The following is a 16802-nucleotide window of genomic DNA, read 5'->3' on the forward strand; positions in this document are numbered from 1 at the left end:
AAGCAAGGCCTGGACGTGTGCAAAAATAATTCTTTCTGGCTTCCCATAGCGGTCTTTTAGTAAGTCACAGGCAACTTGATAATTCTCACTGGTATGTGCCAACCCCTTGACCACACTCTTGGCATCCCCCTCCAGTAAAGACAACAAATAGGTAAACTTACTAATTACTGGAAGGTTAGTAGCATTAATGTGAGAGTTGAACTGGTCCCAAAAGGACTGCCATTGTGTGATTTCACCGCTGAACTTTGGCAGCTCCAATTTGGGTAACTTCACATTCACAGCTTCTGAGTCTTGAGATCCACTTACACTACTTGGAACTGGAGACCCACCTGGTGCTGCTGCTGCTAACTTTCTTATCTTGTCCTCAGCTAGAAGTCTAGGTTTCATACTTTCTTGTCTGAAGGCGTGAGCTTCATCTAATTCTTGGTCCAGTTCTTCAGCTTCGACTTCACCTTCTAGTTCTTCTTGTACTTCATCTAACTTGGCTAGTCTTTTGTCAAATTCTTGAATGGCGTACTCCATTTCACTAAGGGTGGGAGTGGGCTGAGCTAGCACCTCTGAGAGAGCTTGTGAGGTTCTTGTCACCCAGCCCCTACACGCCGTTCTCTTCTTCTTAAGCTTCTCCATTTCGTTGTCACTGCACAAACTTGTCTAAATCTTGAACTTAGGTACTTGCTTTCCCGTGTCTGGGAACCAAAATGAAGAATGTCTATTTCTCCATCGTGCAGAACTCGGAAATAGGAGAAGATTCTAGGGCTACGTGAGACGCCATCATGTTTGTCAACAGCTCTAATTCTTCCTTTCTCAGTACATTCTTACAAAACTACAAAAACTATCACACAATGAGTTTTGACTTATAAACTTATACTTAGTAAATGTAATCCTTATGAACATAAATTACTAAAGTTCTTTTCCTTGGCTAAAGCCCCTTATTTAGGACTAGAAACACAGCAGCAAGAAATACTGGCACATTATAGGAACGTGACTATGTGACAGTAAACGAAAACGAGAGCTTGGCCGTCCATTTTGAGGGAGACTTAAGAAACTAGAACAACACTCATAATATTAAGACTATTGAGGTTATTTCAGATTTAACAGACGTGGTTAAGGAAAGCTGCATGGAAGTTAATGGAATAGCAAAGGAGTGTAAAAAGACGAATGCCGTGTGTGAGGGAAGTGTAGACCTAAGAAGGAAAAGTCATGGAGGAAAATGAGTGTGGAAAAATTTGGAAAGCAATTAACTGGAAAGGTGAAATTAATAGTAATGAAGGCAGTACCCAGCCTACTGAGAGTCAATTTAAGATTCATTTTGAGGAATTACTGAATCCAGTGATGTAGGAAGTTGGAGAGGTAAACTTTGAGCAGGCACCAAGTATTCCCATTGTGGATGATCCTTTCACGTTTATAGAGGTGGAAACAGCTATGAGAGGGATGAATAAAAAGAAAAGTTTTGTTGGAATAAGTCCTGCCCTATTAATGAACTTACCTATGAACTGGTTGATGTTTTTTTCTTACACTGTTAATGTAATTTTTGATAGTTTGTGTTTCCCACTAGCCTGGTGCTATAGTAAGTTAACTGTATTATTTAAGTGTGGTGATCGCATGCTTTGTGATAACTACAGAGGTGTTAGTATAATGGACACCCTAGATAAACTCTATGACACACTTATTAGGAATAGATTGAAAATGTGGATGGATGTGGACAATTGTCAAGCAGGAGCAATGGAGGGAAGAGGATGCCTAGAACAGATATTAACACTGAGATTATTGTGTGATTACAAGAAACTGAAGTTATATGTATTATTTATAGACTATCGTAAAGCATACGATAAAGTATCGAGGTCCAGGCTGATAGAATACTTAAAATCAATAGGATATGGAAGAAGGATGTTAAAAGCAATTTATGTTATGTATCGCTGCACACGTAACGTGCTTAAGAGTGCCACTGTGGAGTCGTCAGTGGTAGTAAGGCAAGGCTCACCTTCCAGCTGTCTAATGTTTGTGATTTACATTAACCAGATGATTCGTATGCTGAAGGAACAAATAGCAACTGACAGCTTCTTGGGCGCACTGCACGCAACATCTCGGGATATGTGCATCAGGAAACTCAGAGTTGTCATCGATTATTGCAATGATTATGGAATTGTTCTTAACGAGGACAAAATTAATTTTTTTGTTTCAAATAACACTCATTGTGATAAAGTTCCATTAAAGATCGAGGGACACGTTATCAAGAACTGTGACAGATACAAGTATTTAGGGGCCTCGTTTACCGACAGCGGTTGTATGATGGACATGGTGTCACTACACGAGGCAAATTGTCAGTCAGTCGTTAACAAATTTTCTACATTTTGTGCCTCGAACCCCGATATGCCTCAGTGTTATAAGCGACTTGTGTTTGACGCGGCTATGTTGGCTGAACTGACATACAACTACGAGACGTGGCTGACAGACGGCTGTGTGTCACTCACGAGTCAGTACAATAAACTTATGAAATGTCTCCGGGGCGTGACAAATAACACAAGCTCAATCTTATGTCATCGGGAATTAAGCCAGTTTATCATACTGTCTGTGTCGTCTGTGTCCGATGGAAAGGTTTCTTGGAGAGGAAGCTGTCTGTACTCGACAGAAGTGAACCATTTCATGTTGTATTTAGTTTATGCAGAGAAGCTAACACCCCTGGTTATAAGTTCATCCAGAGTGCCATATAGTATGATAATCATATAAATCCTCTTGACAGAATAATTAATTTAATTACCAATAAGCCAGAAGACGCAACAAAGTATCACACATATAAATCAATATTGAATTCTAGTCTTAGTGTCCATAATATTTATTCTGATGACATAATGACCCTGATTTCACATGTATGGCGTTTACTAGAATTCGACTGATGTCTCATGACTTAAATATCGAGACCGGTCGTTAGAGTCGCATCTCGCGGGACTTAAAGGTAGCCAGCCAGGCGAAGACGAACCCAAAGGGATTTTATCAGGTATACAGGACGAAGAATAAGGATACTGTAGGTCCATTAAAGGCAGCAGATGGGGAGCTGGTTAGTTCTGGGGAAGAGATTAGTAAACTTCTGAATGATTATTTTTTAACTGTCTTCACCCAGGAAAACATGCAGGATATGCCAGATAGTGAACAGGTGTTTAGAGCAGATGAGAATGAGAAGCTGACAGATATTTCCATAACTAGGGAGATAGTGGAACAGGAGATAGATAGGCTAAAAAAAAGTTCAAGTCACCAGGACCTGATGAAATATACCCCAGAGTACTTAAGGAATGTAAAGAGATTATTAGTGAGACGTTAGTTTCTGTCTTTAGGAAATCACTGGAGTCGAGTGATGTACAAGTACGAGTAATGTGGAGGCAGGCTAATGTAGTACCCATCTTTAAGAAAGGAGATAAAACTTTAGCGTCTAATTATAGACCTGTCAGCTTAACTTCAGTTGTAGGTAAAATGTCAGAGTCAATAATAGCGAGGAACATTAGGGAACATTTAGACAAACATAACTTGATAAATCAGTCACAGCATGGCTTCACGAAGGGGAAGTCTTGCCTGACAAACTTGTTAAGTTTTTACAGTAAGGTGTACGAGGCAGTAGATAATGGTGATAGTTATGATATCTTATATCTGGACTTTAGTAAAGCATTTGACAAGGTACCCCATCAAAGGCTCCTGAGAAAGGTTAGGGCACACGGGATAGATGGGAAGATGTTAGGCTGGATAGGGTCATGGCTTGGTAACAGGCGACAGAGAGTGGTAATAAACGGCTCGAAATCCGAGTGGGGTCATGTAATTAGTGGGGTGCCACAGGGATCAGTATTAGGGCCATTGTTATTTCTAATGTATATCAATGACTTGGATAGTGGAATTAGTAGTGATGTTAGTAAATTTGCGGATGACACAAAGATAGGTAGATTAATTAGGTCAGAATCGGATGCCATCGACTTGCAGGCAGACTTAGATAGAATGAATGAATGGACGGATAGATGGCAAATGCAATTTAATATCAATAAATGCAAAGTGCTTAGCGTAGGTAGAGGAAACCCACACAATAGGTACACATTACACAACCAAACTCTGGTAGGTACAGGGTACGAGAAAGATTTAGGAGTTATAGTTAGCTCTGAACTCCGTCTAGGGAAACAATGCATAGAAGCCAGAAACAAGGCAAATAGGGTACTAGGATTCATTTTTAGTAGTGTTAAAAGTAGAAGGCCGGGAGTAATATTAAAGTTATACTTGGCGCTGGTCAGACCTCATCTAGACTACGCGGTGCAGTTCTGGTCCCCACATTACAGGAAAGACATAGGTCTATTAGAATCAGTACAGAGGAGAATGACTAAAAGGATACAGGGGATGAGGAGTATCCCTTACGAGGCGAGGTTGAAGCTGTTAAATTTACATTCTTTAGAGAGACGTAGGTTAAGAGGGGACCTGATAGAAGTCTTTAAGTGGTATAAGGGTTATAACAAGGGAGATGTAAGCAAAATTCTTAGGATCAGCAACCTGGGTAGAACAAGAAATAACGGGTTCAAGCTTGAAAAATTTAGGTTTAGGAAGGAGATAGGAAAAAATTGGTTCTCAAATAGAGTGGTAGATGAGTGGAACGGACTCAGTAATCATGTAGTTAGTGCTAGGACACTAGAGAGCTTTAAGAGAAGATTAGACAAGTTTATGGATGGGGATAACAGATGGAAATAGGTAGGTGTGTTTCATACAGGGACTGCCACGTGTAAGCCTGGTCGCTTCTTGCAGCTTCCCTTATTTCTTATGTTCTTATGTTCTTATGACTTGCGCGTGTGTCCATGTGACAGGCAGACAACACAGACTGACCAACATGTACTGCTGGAGTGCGTACTGACGAGACAGTTCAGGCAAAAATATATGATAAGCAAACAAAATTTAGACGAGTTATTTAATGAAACAGAAGACGTAAATGTTTTGTGTAGGTACGTGTATGAAGTGTTGAATAGTTATAGGACCTAAAAAGAAAACAATACTTGATTAGAACTACCTATTCCTTTAATATTGGTCAAATTGTGTTAGGCGTTATGCTGAGATATGTATTTGTGTTAGTTATAGCAATACTGCTAGTAAGTGTTTGCTAATGCTGGTTACTTTGAATCGCCTAATTCTTAAACAATACTTGAGTGAAAGTGTTGTTATTTTTGTTTGTAAATGTATGATTCTTTATTTGGACCACTGGAAAATTTTGTACCTTTCACTTTACTGTATGAATAATTTCTTTGGTCAGTAAAAGTAACTAACTGTCACGTTGGGCGGCGGGTGACCGGACCCTCGCACTCGACACAGGAGGTAGTTGAGTTCGTACATTTGCACGGCAGCACACATTATCCTTTATGTGTCGACACGCACTCGCTAAATGTGTTCACAAGTACAATAATCCCACTAGGGCGAGCCAAAAACTAAAAAATAAGAGTTGAAAACTGAAAAAAAACCGAGGTCACTAGCAATAGGGGGCGGGGAAGGCAGGAAGGCCAACATGCTGGTTGAGTCTGCTCTAGAGCGCCTAAGGTCACACGTCCTTCCCGTGTGTGTGTGTGTGTGTTTGTGTGTGTGTGTGTTATAACAAGACAAGTAGCATTAAAAAGCGCAAAATTTACCGACAAGCATTGCACGACAACATTACTGCGGTGATTAAAAGTACTCCTGTAAAATGCTACGTGGCATCATACAAGCCAGGCAGGAGGGCAGCGAGGCCCAGCGACCTTGAAAACAGCTGAGTGACTGACAAAAGGCAGAGAGAGAGAGAGAGAGAGAGAGAGAGAGAGAGAGTAGTGCACTGTAAATTTTTTTGTTTGTTATTTCCGTGAATAAATTACGTTGTCCATGAATAGTATTTTTATCCGTAATCCTACACACACACACATACACACACACTAATAACAATAAAAATAATAAAAAAAATATGAATCAAGGAAAGATGGTAAACCGGACACGGAGGGTTGCAAGGAAGTAGTAGTTGTAGTAGTAGTAGTAGTAGTACTACAACTAGTAGTAGTAGTAGTAGTAGTAGTAGTCGGAATAGTAATTATAGTAGTAGTAGTAATAGTAGTAGTATTCATAACAGTACTAAAAGTAGTCGTAATAATAATAGTCGTGGTAATACTAGTAGAAGTAGTAGTAGTAACAGTAATCGTAATAATAGTAGTAGTAGTAGTAGTAGTAGTAGTAGTAGTAATAGTAGAGCTAATATTAGTATTAGTAGCAGTATTAGAAGTAGGAGTATTAGTATTAGTAGTAGTAGTAACAGTAACAGAAGTAAGCATAGTAGCAGTAGTAATTGTAGTAGTAGTAGTAGTAGTAGTAGTAGTAGTAGTAGTAGTAGTAGTAGTAGCAGTAGTAGTAGTAGTAGTAGTAGTAGTAGTAGTAGTAGTAGTAGTAGTAGTAGAGCTAATATTAGTATTAGTAGCAGTAGTAGAAGTAGAACGAGTTTTAGTATTAGTAGTATTAGTAACAGTAACAGAAGTAAGCATAGTAGCAATAGTAATTGTAGTAGTAGTAGTAGTAGTAGTAGTGGTAGTAGTAGTAGTAGTAGTAGTAGTAGTAGTAGCAACGAAACTGTCTCGAAAACCTGATAAACATCTTGCCTGCAACCACAGTGAGAAAAATCCTCACTGCACAGGAAACGGGAGCCTCTAACTGGCTAACGTCACTGCCCATCAGAGCGAAGGGCTTCAGCCTCAACAAACAAGAATTTGTCGACGCCATTGCTCTGAGGTACGGCTGGCCGATGGAAGGACTCCCCAGTACTTGTGTGTGTGGCTCCCCCAATGACGTCAACCACACCATGACGTGCAAAAAGGGGGGATTCGTATGTATCAGGCACGATGAGGTGAGAGATCTGACCGCCAGCATGCTCAGGGAGGTGTGCCACGATGTCTCCACTGAACCGACCCTCCTGCCGCTAGACGGCGAGCACCTGCGCTACAGAACAGCCAACACCACCAACGAGGCTCGAGTCGACGTCAGTGCACGAGGGTTCTGGACAAGGGGACAGAAAGCATTCATGGACATACGGATCTTTGACCCGATGGCCGCCTGTCACCACGAACTCTCCCTGGAGGCCGCCCACCGCAAGAATGAGCAGGAGAAGATCCGAGCGTATGGGGAGAGAATCCAACACGTTGACCAGGGCAGCTTCACACCTCTGGTCTTCACCACATCTGGCGGGATGGGCTCCAAGGCTCAGTGCTTCTACTCAAGACTAGCCGACCTAATGGCAGAAAAGAAGCACCAGCCAAGGAGCCATGTCGTCGCATGGATGAGGTGCCGTCTCTCATTCTCCCTCCTCAGATCTGCCCTCCTGTGTCTCAGGGGGACAAGGCATTCCACTCCCATACCTGCAGACTTAGGAGGCCTCGACTGCGAGGCTACAGTGGTGGAGAGTGGCATAAGAGTAGATAGAGTAGAGGTAGAATGAATTTATAGTTAACAACTAATGTTTATATTATAGAGTATTAGATATGGTTGGATGCCACAGTCATTAGCGGGAGCTGGGGCTAATGACCTCCAAGTAATGGAGCCCCTAATTGACACATCAATAAACATGGGGTGGAGGTATTATTATTATTATTATTATTAAAAAAAAAAAAAAAAAAAAAAAAAAAAAAAAGTAGTAGTAGCAGCAGTAGTAGTAGTAATGGTAGTAGCAGCAGTAGTAGTATTAGTAGTAACAGAATTGTAGTAGCACTAGTAGTAGTAGTAGTAGTAGTAGTAGTAGTAGTAGTATTAATAGTAGCAGTAGTAGTAGTAGCGGCAGTAGTAGCAGTAGTAGTAGTAGTAGTAGTAGTAGTAGCAGCATTTAGGAAGAACGAGTGTGAGGTGCGGTTCACACCAGCCAGTCACTGTCACCGCTGTCTGTGACGTCATTCGTGGGAGGGAAGGGGCGAGGAGAGCACCTCGTGTGTGGATGGCGGAAAGGGGAAAGGAGCGTGAGGCAGGTGGAGGCCAGAAGGAGTGGATCGTGGGTGGGGGGCGGGAAAGGGCGGCTGGCAGGTGGGGAGCGAGGAGTGGGTTCCTGGTAGGGGCCTGGCAGGAGTGGGTGGCGAATGGGGTTTAGGAAGGAGTGGGTTGAGGGTAAGAGAGCAAAGTAGTGGGAGGGGATAAGGGCAGGAAGGCGTGCTGGCAGGTAGTGGCCGTGAAGGGGCTGCTGGCTATTGGGCGGCCAGAAGCTGATGTTGGCGGAAGTGGGAAGGAGTGGCTGGCGGGTGGTGGGGAGAGAGGTGGCGGGGGAAGGAGGCGTCTCGGACTGACGCAACAAGATGGCGTCTGTCTGAGAAGGTGGCAAGTGTAGTTTCCCGGGCAAGGTCATGATGGGACTAACAAAACACCAGCAGGTCTTTCTGTACACTACATGCACATGTACACAACACGCGTGTGGCTGTACACTCGGCGGCTACTCAACACACCTGGTACACTACTGGTAGCACACTTCGGGGAGGGCTTGGCCAATCCTGGTTATCTTGACCACCACTAAGTCTTTGAGGAGGAACACAATACGATACACACTCGCACCACACAAGATACGCCGCCACACTGGCTGCAGACTGAGCGGCGTCCCTTTGGCTCAGTGTTTCCAGGCCGTTCGGTACTTGAGTGATACACAAAGGTCTACTTAATATACAGGGACTTGTTCAACCAACGAACACACTCATATCCAAAAAAAAAAAAAAAATAAATAAATAAATAAAAAAATAAACAATATAACAATATATAATATATATAAGTAACAATATAACAAGAAGAACTACTACTACTACTATTATTACTACTATTACTACTACTACTATTACTAATATAAATACTACCACTACTGCAGCTGTTTTTGGAATAATTCTTAAGGTATTAATATTAATAAGCACATAGTAGTAGCTGCAGCAGTAGAGGTAGTAGTAGTAGTAGTAGTAGTAGTAGTAGTAGTAGTAGGGGTAGTAGTAGTAGTAGTAGTAGTAGTAGTAGTAGTAGTAGTAGTAATGAGAAATCGTGAATACTACCTCTACCACTACTAGTACTACTACTACTACTACTACTACTACTACTACTACTATTACTACTAAACAGGCATGCTAATGAAGGTCGTGAACAGTTCCATCTGGTACAAACTTAGCTGTGATGTGGATCCCTGGTGGATCTCTGTCAAAGTGTCTTCTGAATTGTCTTTGCATTTCTTTGACATTTTCGTGCCTCCAGTAACACTTTATGACATGTTCTTTCTTCAAAGTTTAGTCTTACTTCTGCCATTATTATTTTGGCCAACTGCTTCTGAAAAAAAAAAATAAATAAATAAAGCATTCAGTGAATTATAGCGAGTCAAACTGTGAGTATATTTTTGGATGACTCTCTCTCTCTCTCTCTCTCTCTCTCTCTCTCTCTCTCTCTCTCTCTGTTTATACAGATAGATACAGATAAATAGATGTACACAGGTACAGACTTATGCTTGTGGAGTATAAATGTAAGAGCATGAAGCACAGTGTGTCTCTCCCCACAGGCACCTCCCGCCTCGCGCCTTCCTTCCTCCCGTCTCCCGGAGTGTACACACCTGCACTCTTGAGGTAAGTACACTTACTCTTTTCTTTCCTGGTAATTGTTTTCACTGTGTTTTCTATTGCACACACTCAGAGAGTAGAAAATTACCCACTAACGAGGCAAGACTATATACCACAAAGACTGGACACAATCTGTCTATCTACCTGTCTGTCTGACTGTCTGTCTGTCTGTCTCTCTGTATGTCTTTTTTTTTATGTAGGAGTGACACTGGCCAAGGGCAACAAAAATCCAATAAAAAAAATATGCCCACTGAAATGCCAGTCCCGTAAAAGGGGCAAAGCAGTGGTCAAAAATTGATGAATAAGTGTCTTGAAACCTCCCTATTGAAGGAATTCAAGTCATAGGAAGGTGGAAATACAGAAGAAGTCAGGGAGTTGCAGAGTTTACCAGAGAAAGGGATGAATGATTGAGAATACTGGTTAACTCTTGTGTTAGAGAGGTGGACAGAATTGGGGTGAGAGAAAGAAAAAAGTCTTGTGCAGCGAGGCCACGGAAGGAGGGGAGGCATGCAGTTAGCAAGATTACAAGAGCAGTTCGCATGAAAATAGCGGTAAAAGACAGCTAGATATGCAACATTGCGGCGGTGAGAGAGAGGCTGGCAGTCAGTTAGAGGAAAGGAGTCGATGAGACGAAAAGCTTTTGATTCCACCCTGTCTAGAAGAGCAGTATGAGTGGAACCCCCCAGACATGTGAAGCATACTCCATACATGGACGGATAAGTCCCTTGTACAGAGTTAGCAGCTGTGGGGGGGGGGTGAGAAAAATTGACAGAGACGTCTCAAAACACCTAACTTGATAGAAGCTGTTTTAGCTAGAGATGAGATGTAAAGTTTCCAGTTCAGATTATAAGTAAAGGACAGACCGAGGATGTTCAATGTAGAAGAGGGGGACAGTTAAGTGTCATTGAAGAAGAGGGGATAGTTGTCTGGAAGGTTGTGTCGAGTTGATAGATGGAGGAGTTGAGCTTTTGAGGCATTGAACAATACCAAGTTTGCTCTGCCCCAATCAGAAATTTTAGAAAATCAGAAGTCAAGCGTTCTGTGGCTTCCCTGCGTGATATGTTAACCTCCTGAAGGGCTGGACGTCTATGAAAAGACGTGGAAAAGTGCAGGCTGGTATCATCAGCATAGGAGTGGAAAGGACAAGAAGTTTGGTTTAGAAGATCATTAATGAGTAATAAGAAGAGAGTGGGTGACAGGACAGAACCCTGAGGAACACCACTGTTAATAGATTTAGGAGAAGAACAGTGACCGTCTACCACAGCAACAATAGAACGGTCAGAAAGGAAACTTAAGATGAAGTTACAGAGAGAAGGATAGAAGCCGTAGGAAGGTAGTTTGGAAATCAAAGCTTTGTGCCAGACTCTATCAAAAGCTTTTGATATGTCCAAGGCAACAGCAAAAGTTTCACCAAAATCTCTAAAAGAGGATGACCAAGACTCAGTAAGGAAAGCCAGAAGATCACCAGTAGAGTGGCCTTGACGGAACCCATACTGGCGATCAGATAGAAGGTTGTGAAGTGATAGATGTTTAAGAATTTTCCTGTTGAGGATAGATTCAAAAACTTTAGATAGGCAGGAAATTAAAGCAATAGGACGGTAGTTTGAGGGATTAGAACGGTCACCCTTTTTAGGAACAGGTTGAATGTAGGCAAACTTGCAACAAGAAGGAAAGGTAGATGTTGACAGACAGAGCTGAAAGAGTTTGACTAAGCAAGGTGCAAGCATGAAGGCACAGTTTCAGAGAACAATAGGAGGAACCCCATCAGGTCCATAAGCCTTCCGAGGGTTTAGGCCAGCAAGGGCATGGAAAACATCATTGCGAAGAATTTTAATAGGTGGCATGAAGTAGTCAGAGGATGGAGGAGAGGGAGGAACAAGCCCAGAATCGTCCAAGGTAGAGTTTTTAGCAAAGGTCTGAGCAAAGAGTTCAGCTTTAGAAATAGATGTGATAGCAGTGGTGCCATCTGGTTGAAATAGAGGAGGGAAAGAAGAAGAAGCAAAGTTATTGGAGATATTTTTGGCTAGATGCCAGAAGTCACGAGGGGAGTTAGATCTTGAAAGGTTTTGACATCCAAATCTGTCCGCCTGTCTATATCCTCACCGGAACAGAGGGCGGAGCTTCAGGTTCCGGAAGCTCTCTGTAGAATTGATTTTTGGGTTTTGTCGAGTTGATTACCGTTTGAGAAATGGGTGGGTTTTGGAGCCTTTTGTGTGAAACATCTATATACTTAATAGGAAGGCAAATATTGAACATGTCATGTACTTTATCGAGGAGTCTTTTCAAGCTTGATTCCACATCCTGTGAAACGAGGGGAGACCACTCCACTGTGTACTGGTGGGCATCTTTTCCGCCAAAGAAATCATTGCGAAAAAAGCATACGGTCCACGCACGCACGCACACACGCACGCACGCGCGCGCGCGCACACACACACACACACACACACACACACACACACACACACACACACACACACACACGTTTAAATGTCTCTCAAACAGCTGGCATTTTAAAAAGAATTGTGGGTAATGTAACAACTGAAACAGTGAGTGACACGCAGTGTACTTCTCGCTGCCCACATCTCATGCACTGCCTTCCTACATGGGCATCTACATGGCCGTCTTTTTAACCAAAGCAACAGGACGGCAAAATAAAATTCTTCGCTGTACATTTTCCGTAAAGAGGTTTGAGTCTGCATCCAAAGCTTTCTCAGCCTTCCGTATTTGCAGGTTTCCCTTCATTCATAAGTACTTCACATTATTATTAATACATCAAAATCTTGGACATAATGCAATATTCAAATTGGCAGAAAATGTTTCTCACACGAGAAGTAACAACGTTAACCTTATTTGTGCGTTACTGACAACAATATTATTCACAGTGTGAGAAGTTGGACCAAAACTGTTGTGAACAGTTTGCCTCTTGATAGACAAAGTTCTTCTTACAACTGATAAAAGGTTCAAACAAACAACAGGTTAAAAATTAACCACTTCATCAACAAAAGCTGTGATTTTGATGCTATTTATTGCAATCATCGCATTTGTTGTTGTTATCATTATTACTTTTATTATTATTATTATTATTATTATTATTATTATTATTATTATTATTATTATTATTAAATTGATGTTATTGCTGTTGTTGTTGTTGTTGTTGTTTATTGTTATTGTTATTGCTCTAGTTACCAGTATTAGTTATTAATTATGTTTATTAATGCTATAGTTACTATTATTTCTGTTACTAATAATATTGTAATTGGTATTTTTATTGTTGTTGTTGTTGTTGCTGTTGTTGTTGTTGTTGTTGTTGTTGTTATCACTATCCTTGTTGTTATTGTTATTACCATCATTATTGTATTATTATTTAAGTTAGTGTGAGACACTTGTATTAGTGTTTATCTTTTCTGTAGCGGCGAGGTACTGTCGCTGTACAGTACAGTTCATTATGTTGTTGTACATTATAATTTGTTTGCACTCCTGCCCTCTGCTCTACTGTACAATACACTGTCAGAGAGCCTCGGCTCACTGACTGTGTATTGTATGTACACCTTAAAATACTTTGTATTGTGCTCACCAATGCAGGTTTGCTTACCTGCTTATTTACTTAATTACTTACTTACTTACTTACTTACTTACTTGCACACACACACACACACACACACACACACACACACACACACACACCGTCAAGTCTTGCCTCGTGTTGTCTTGTCAAATGCTTGTCTTGTCCTGCTATGCTCCTCACTCGGGAAATTTCTTTGCAGGCTGCTGGCGAGAGGAACTGTCGTCCCAAGCCCTCCACCATGGCCGCCGCTCCAACAGTACATGTCCATCGCATTAAGCTTATCTGTCTCATGGAGAACGCAGGCAAGGACGTCTTGACCTTTGTGTTGAAGCGCGGCGCGCTGAACGCCCCCGCCACGCCGCCGGGCCAGTCCCTCACTGACTACCTTGATAACCTCCCTCAAGGCTCGACAGCCAACTATGGCAGGATGAATAACAAACAAAAGAAAGCAGCACTGAGCAACACCGACCGCCGCCAAGCACAACGCTTCCCTCTATGGGACAACTTTGATGTAAGTTTATTGCACAAAACAATAAAGCTGACGTGCCAAGGCGTGGCGAGAGATGGCGATCCCGAATGGCGGAACCAGAACACCCTGGAAGGATTGGTAACGAAAATCAAGGATGAGCGGAATGAACTCTTTCATGAAGTGAAAGATTTCAGCGAGGCAGAGTACCAGCACAAAGTCAACGAGTTAGAACACCTCTTTATCCGAGTCCTCGCCGCAGCCAAGACCAAATACTGCATTCCTGACGCAGAGGTGACACCCGTGCAGGACAACGCCCGGCAGGTCACTGATACCTTCAGAAATATGGGATTAGAGGAAGCAATTTTAAGATATAAATTAAGTAACATGTGTCAATTATTCATAAGCATGAGTCAGACCCACCTCAAAGCATTCTATGATCGCGTGCAAACCTTTGATCCTCTGTCCTTCCTTACCAACTCACCAAAACACCTACATCACATCCAGGACATTTTCTGCAAGATGTCCCTCGTGGAAGGAAGAGGACACCTCCAACAGAGGCGAGACATCGACACTTGCGACGTGCTGACGGTGACGCGCCGCGCGGGACAGAATCCACAGCCGTCCACATCCTCATCGGCCACGCCGCCCACGCACGACGCCAAGCCACAGCTCATCCTGATCAGGGGCGTGGCAGGAAGCGGCAAAACGACCCTGCTCACCTTCCTTGTCTCAGAGTGGCTTCAAGAGCCCTGCGCCTGCACCATCAAACACCTGGACGAGTACGACATCGTGGTGCGTGTCTTGTGCCGCGATGATGAAGGCCCATCTCTCCAGAACTTCCTCAAAGTGATCCTCCCAAACCATTTTGCTGTGATGGACGAACACCTCATCCCCCTCCTACAACAATGCAAGGTTCTCTTCCTGATTGACGGCCTGGACGAACTGTCGCCAGGCACTCCATCACACAGCCTTGTGAAGGACATCATCAACATATCGAAATACTCGCCAGACTTCACACTCGTCTGCACATCGCGGCCCGAAACAGTGCAAGACTTCTTGGCCAAAGTACCTGATGGTTATGAGGTGTGGGACATGGAGATGAGAAGTGTTAGCCATGAACAAAGAATTCATTTTGTCATGAAGCATTACAACAGCTTCCCAGACAAGGGGGTCAAAGACCCTGAGAGGCTTGAGTACCTCATGAAACACATTGGCTGGAAGGATTACCTCGGCCTGCCCTTGAACCTGCATTTTATTGCATGGCTGTTTTATTTCAATGTAGACAACATCAAGATCACCACCACCCAGACCAGCCTGTATGTCACCATACGAGACTGGTGCATACAAAAACTGCAGGCCAGACTCACAGGTCATCCACAAGACATAAAGACCCGCGAGGTGCTCATTTCTATGGTTCTACAAGATATATACGACACATCATTGCAAGCTCTTCTTCAAGACCGACTCACTCTGTCAAAACAGGAAGAGCAGAAGCTGATCTGTTGCTGCTTTGGAAAAGGATTACCCAGCAAGGAAGTCATCCCAGCGTTTTTCAGTCTTCAAGACACCAGTGACAGGCTGGGGCATCATCAGAAGTATGCAGCCCCACACAAGAGCCTACAGGAATTCTACGGTGCATCAGCAATCGTCCACAAGCTGGTGGAGGACTCACACTCAGCAAACATACGACGCATGCTTCACGACCCGCCGCCAGAACAGCTCCGGAACTTGAGGAACCTGCTGCTGCACGTGGCAGGTCTCCTCTGCCACCCTAACACACCACTTTGTGCTGCAGCCATACAAGTAAGTTGACTATTTATCCTCTTTTCCTCATATTTGATCCTTCCATAGCTGTCTCAGGGGAACCTGCACCACTGTCAACCTCAATTTTGATCCTTACTAGTCATTAGCAAAAAAAAAAATACAAGAAATTATTGTAGTGACTACACGCACAGGAGGTGAAGGTGGTGGTAGTGGTGGTGGTGGTGGTGGTGGTGAAGGTGGTGGTGGTAGTGGTGGTGGTGGTGGTGGTGGTGGTGGTGGTGGTGATACTAATCCTAGTAACTCTACACACACAGGAGGTGGTGGTGGTGGTGGTGGTGGTGGTGGTACTAATCCTAGTAACTCTACACACATAGGAGGTGGTGATGGTGGTGGTGGTGGTGGATGTGGTACTAATCCTAGTAACTCTACACACTCAGGAGGTGGTGGTGGTGGTGGTGGTGGTGGTGGCGGTGGTACTAATCCTAGTAACTCTACACACACAGGTGGTGGTGGTGGTGGTGGTGGTGGCGGTGGTGGTACTAATCCTAGTAACTCTACACACACGGGAGGTGGTGTTGGTGTTGGTGGTGGTGGTGGTACTAATCCTGGTAACTCTACACACACAGGAGGTGGTGGACTTGCTGGCGGAGACTGGTGTGGAAAGGTGTGATGATTGGCTGTCCATGCTGGAGGACACTGAGGTGAACAGGACTGCCTTGGATTGTGTTGTCAGACACATTACAAGTGATAAGAGGGAGATGGTAATAATAACAGACAGCACCATCACCAGTGCCAGGGCCCTCCTCCCCCTCATCCCCTCCAAGGTGGTACGGATACAGCTAAGCAGGAAGGAATCAGACGTGCAGGGGCTCATCTTTGAACACCACAAATACATTGATCTGTCCCTGCACCACCAATACAGGCATCCAGACCAAGCCACTCTCTGTGACTCCTTGCTGCGTGCCATGCCCAGGTGGGTCTGTCTGTGTGTGTGTTTGTTTGTTTGTTTAGTTAGTTAGTACCTGCACACACACACACACACACACACACACACACACACACACCGTTATCATTATCACAGTCATTCTTTTCACAAGTATTATCATAATTACTACAATTAACATTGTCATGACCATCACTGCCACCATCACAACAGTCATTAATGCATTATTGTTGTCACCATCAACAAAACTGAAGTAAAGCCTAACCATTCACTAACAACTACAACTGTGGTGAAATAACCCTCTGGAATGTTTGTTACCTTTGTCTGTAGCACAGAATGTGACCGTGACTGTCAGGACGGTGAAGATGATGATAGTGATGACGATAGTGATGATGATGGTGGTGGTGGTGGTGGTGGTGGTGGCGGTGATTATGATGGTGGGGGTGGTGGTAATAGTGAACATGATGGTGACGGTGATGG

General features: G+C 43.3%; 1 protein-coding gene across 1 annotated transcript in view; it reads left to right on the forward strand.

Moving 5' to 3' along the window:
• The window catches only part of LOC135093227 (uncharacterized), a 41290-nt gene extending 24706 nt beyond the window's left edge, over positions 1-16584 (forward strand). Inside the window, exons 3-5 of the mRNA XM_063992214.1 lie at positions 9524-9587; positions 13346-15418; positions 16006-16584. Coding sequence (XP_063848284.1) covers positions 13385-15418; positions 16006-16398 — 2427 coding nt within the window. The 5' untranslated portion in view covers positions 9524-9587; positions 13346-13384 and the 3' untranslated portion in view covers positions 16399-16584. The remainder of the gene's footprint in view (positions 1-9523; positions 9588-13345; positions 15419-16005) is intronic.
• The last annotated feature ends 218 nt before the right edge of the window (positions 16585-16802 follow it).

This window comes from Scylla paramamosain, chromosome 42 (assembly GCF_035594125.1).
Source record: "Scylla paramamosain isolate STU-SP2022 chromosome 42, ASM3559412v1, whole genome shotgun sequence".
Taxonomy (NCBI): Eukaryota; Metazoa; Arthropoda; class Malacostraca; order Decapoda; family Portunidae; genus Scylla; species Scylla paramamosain.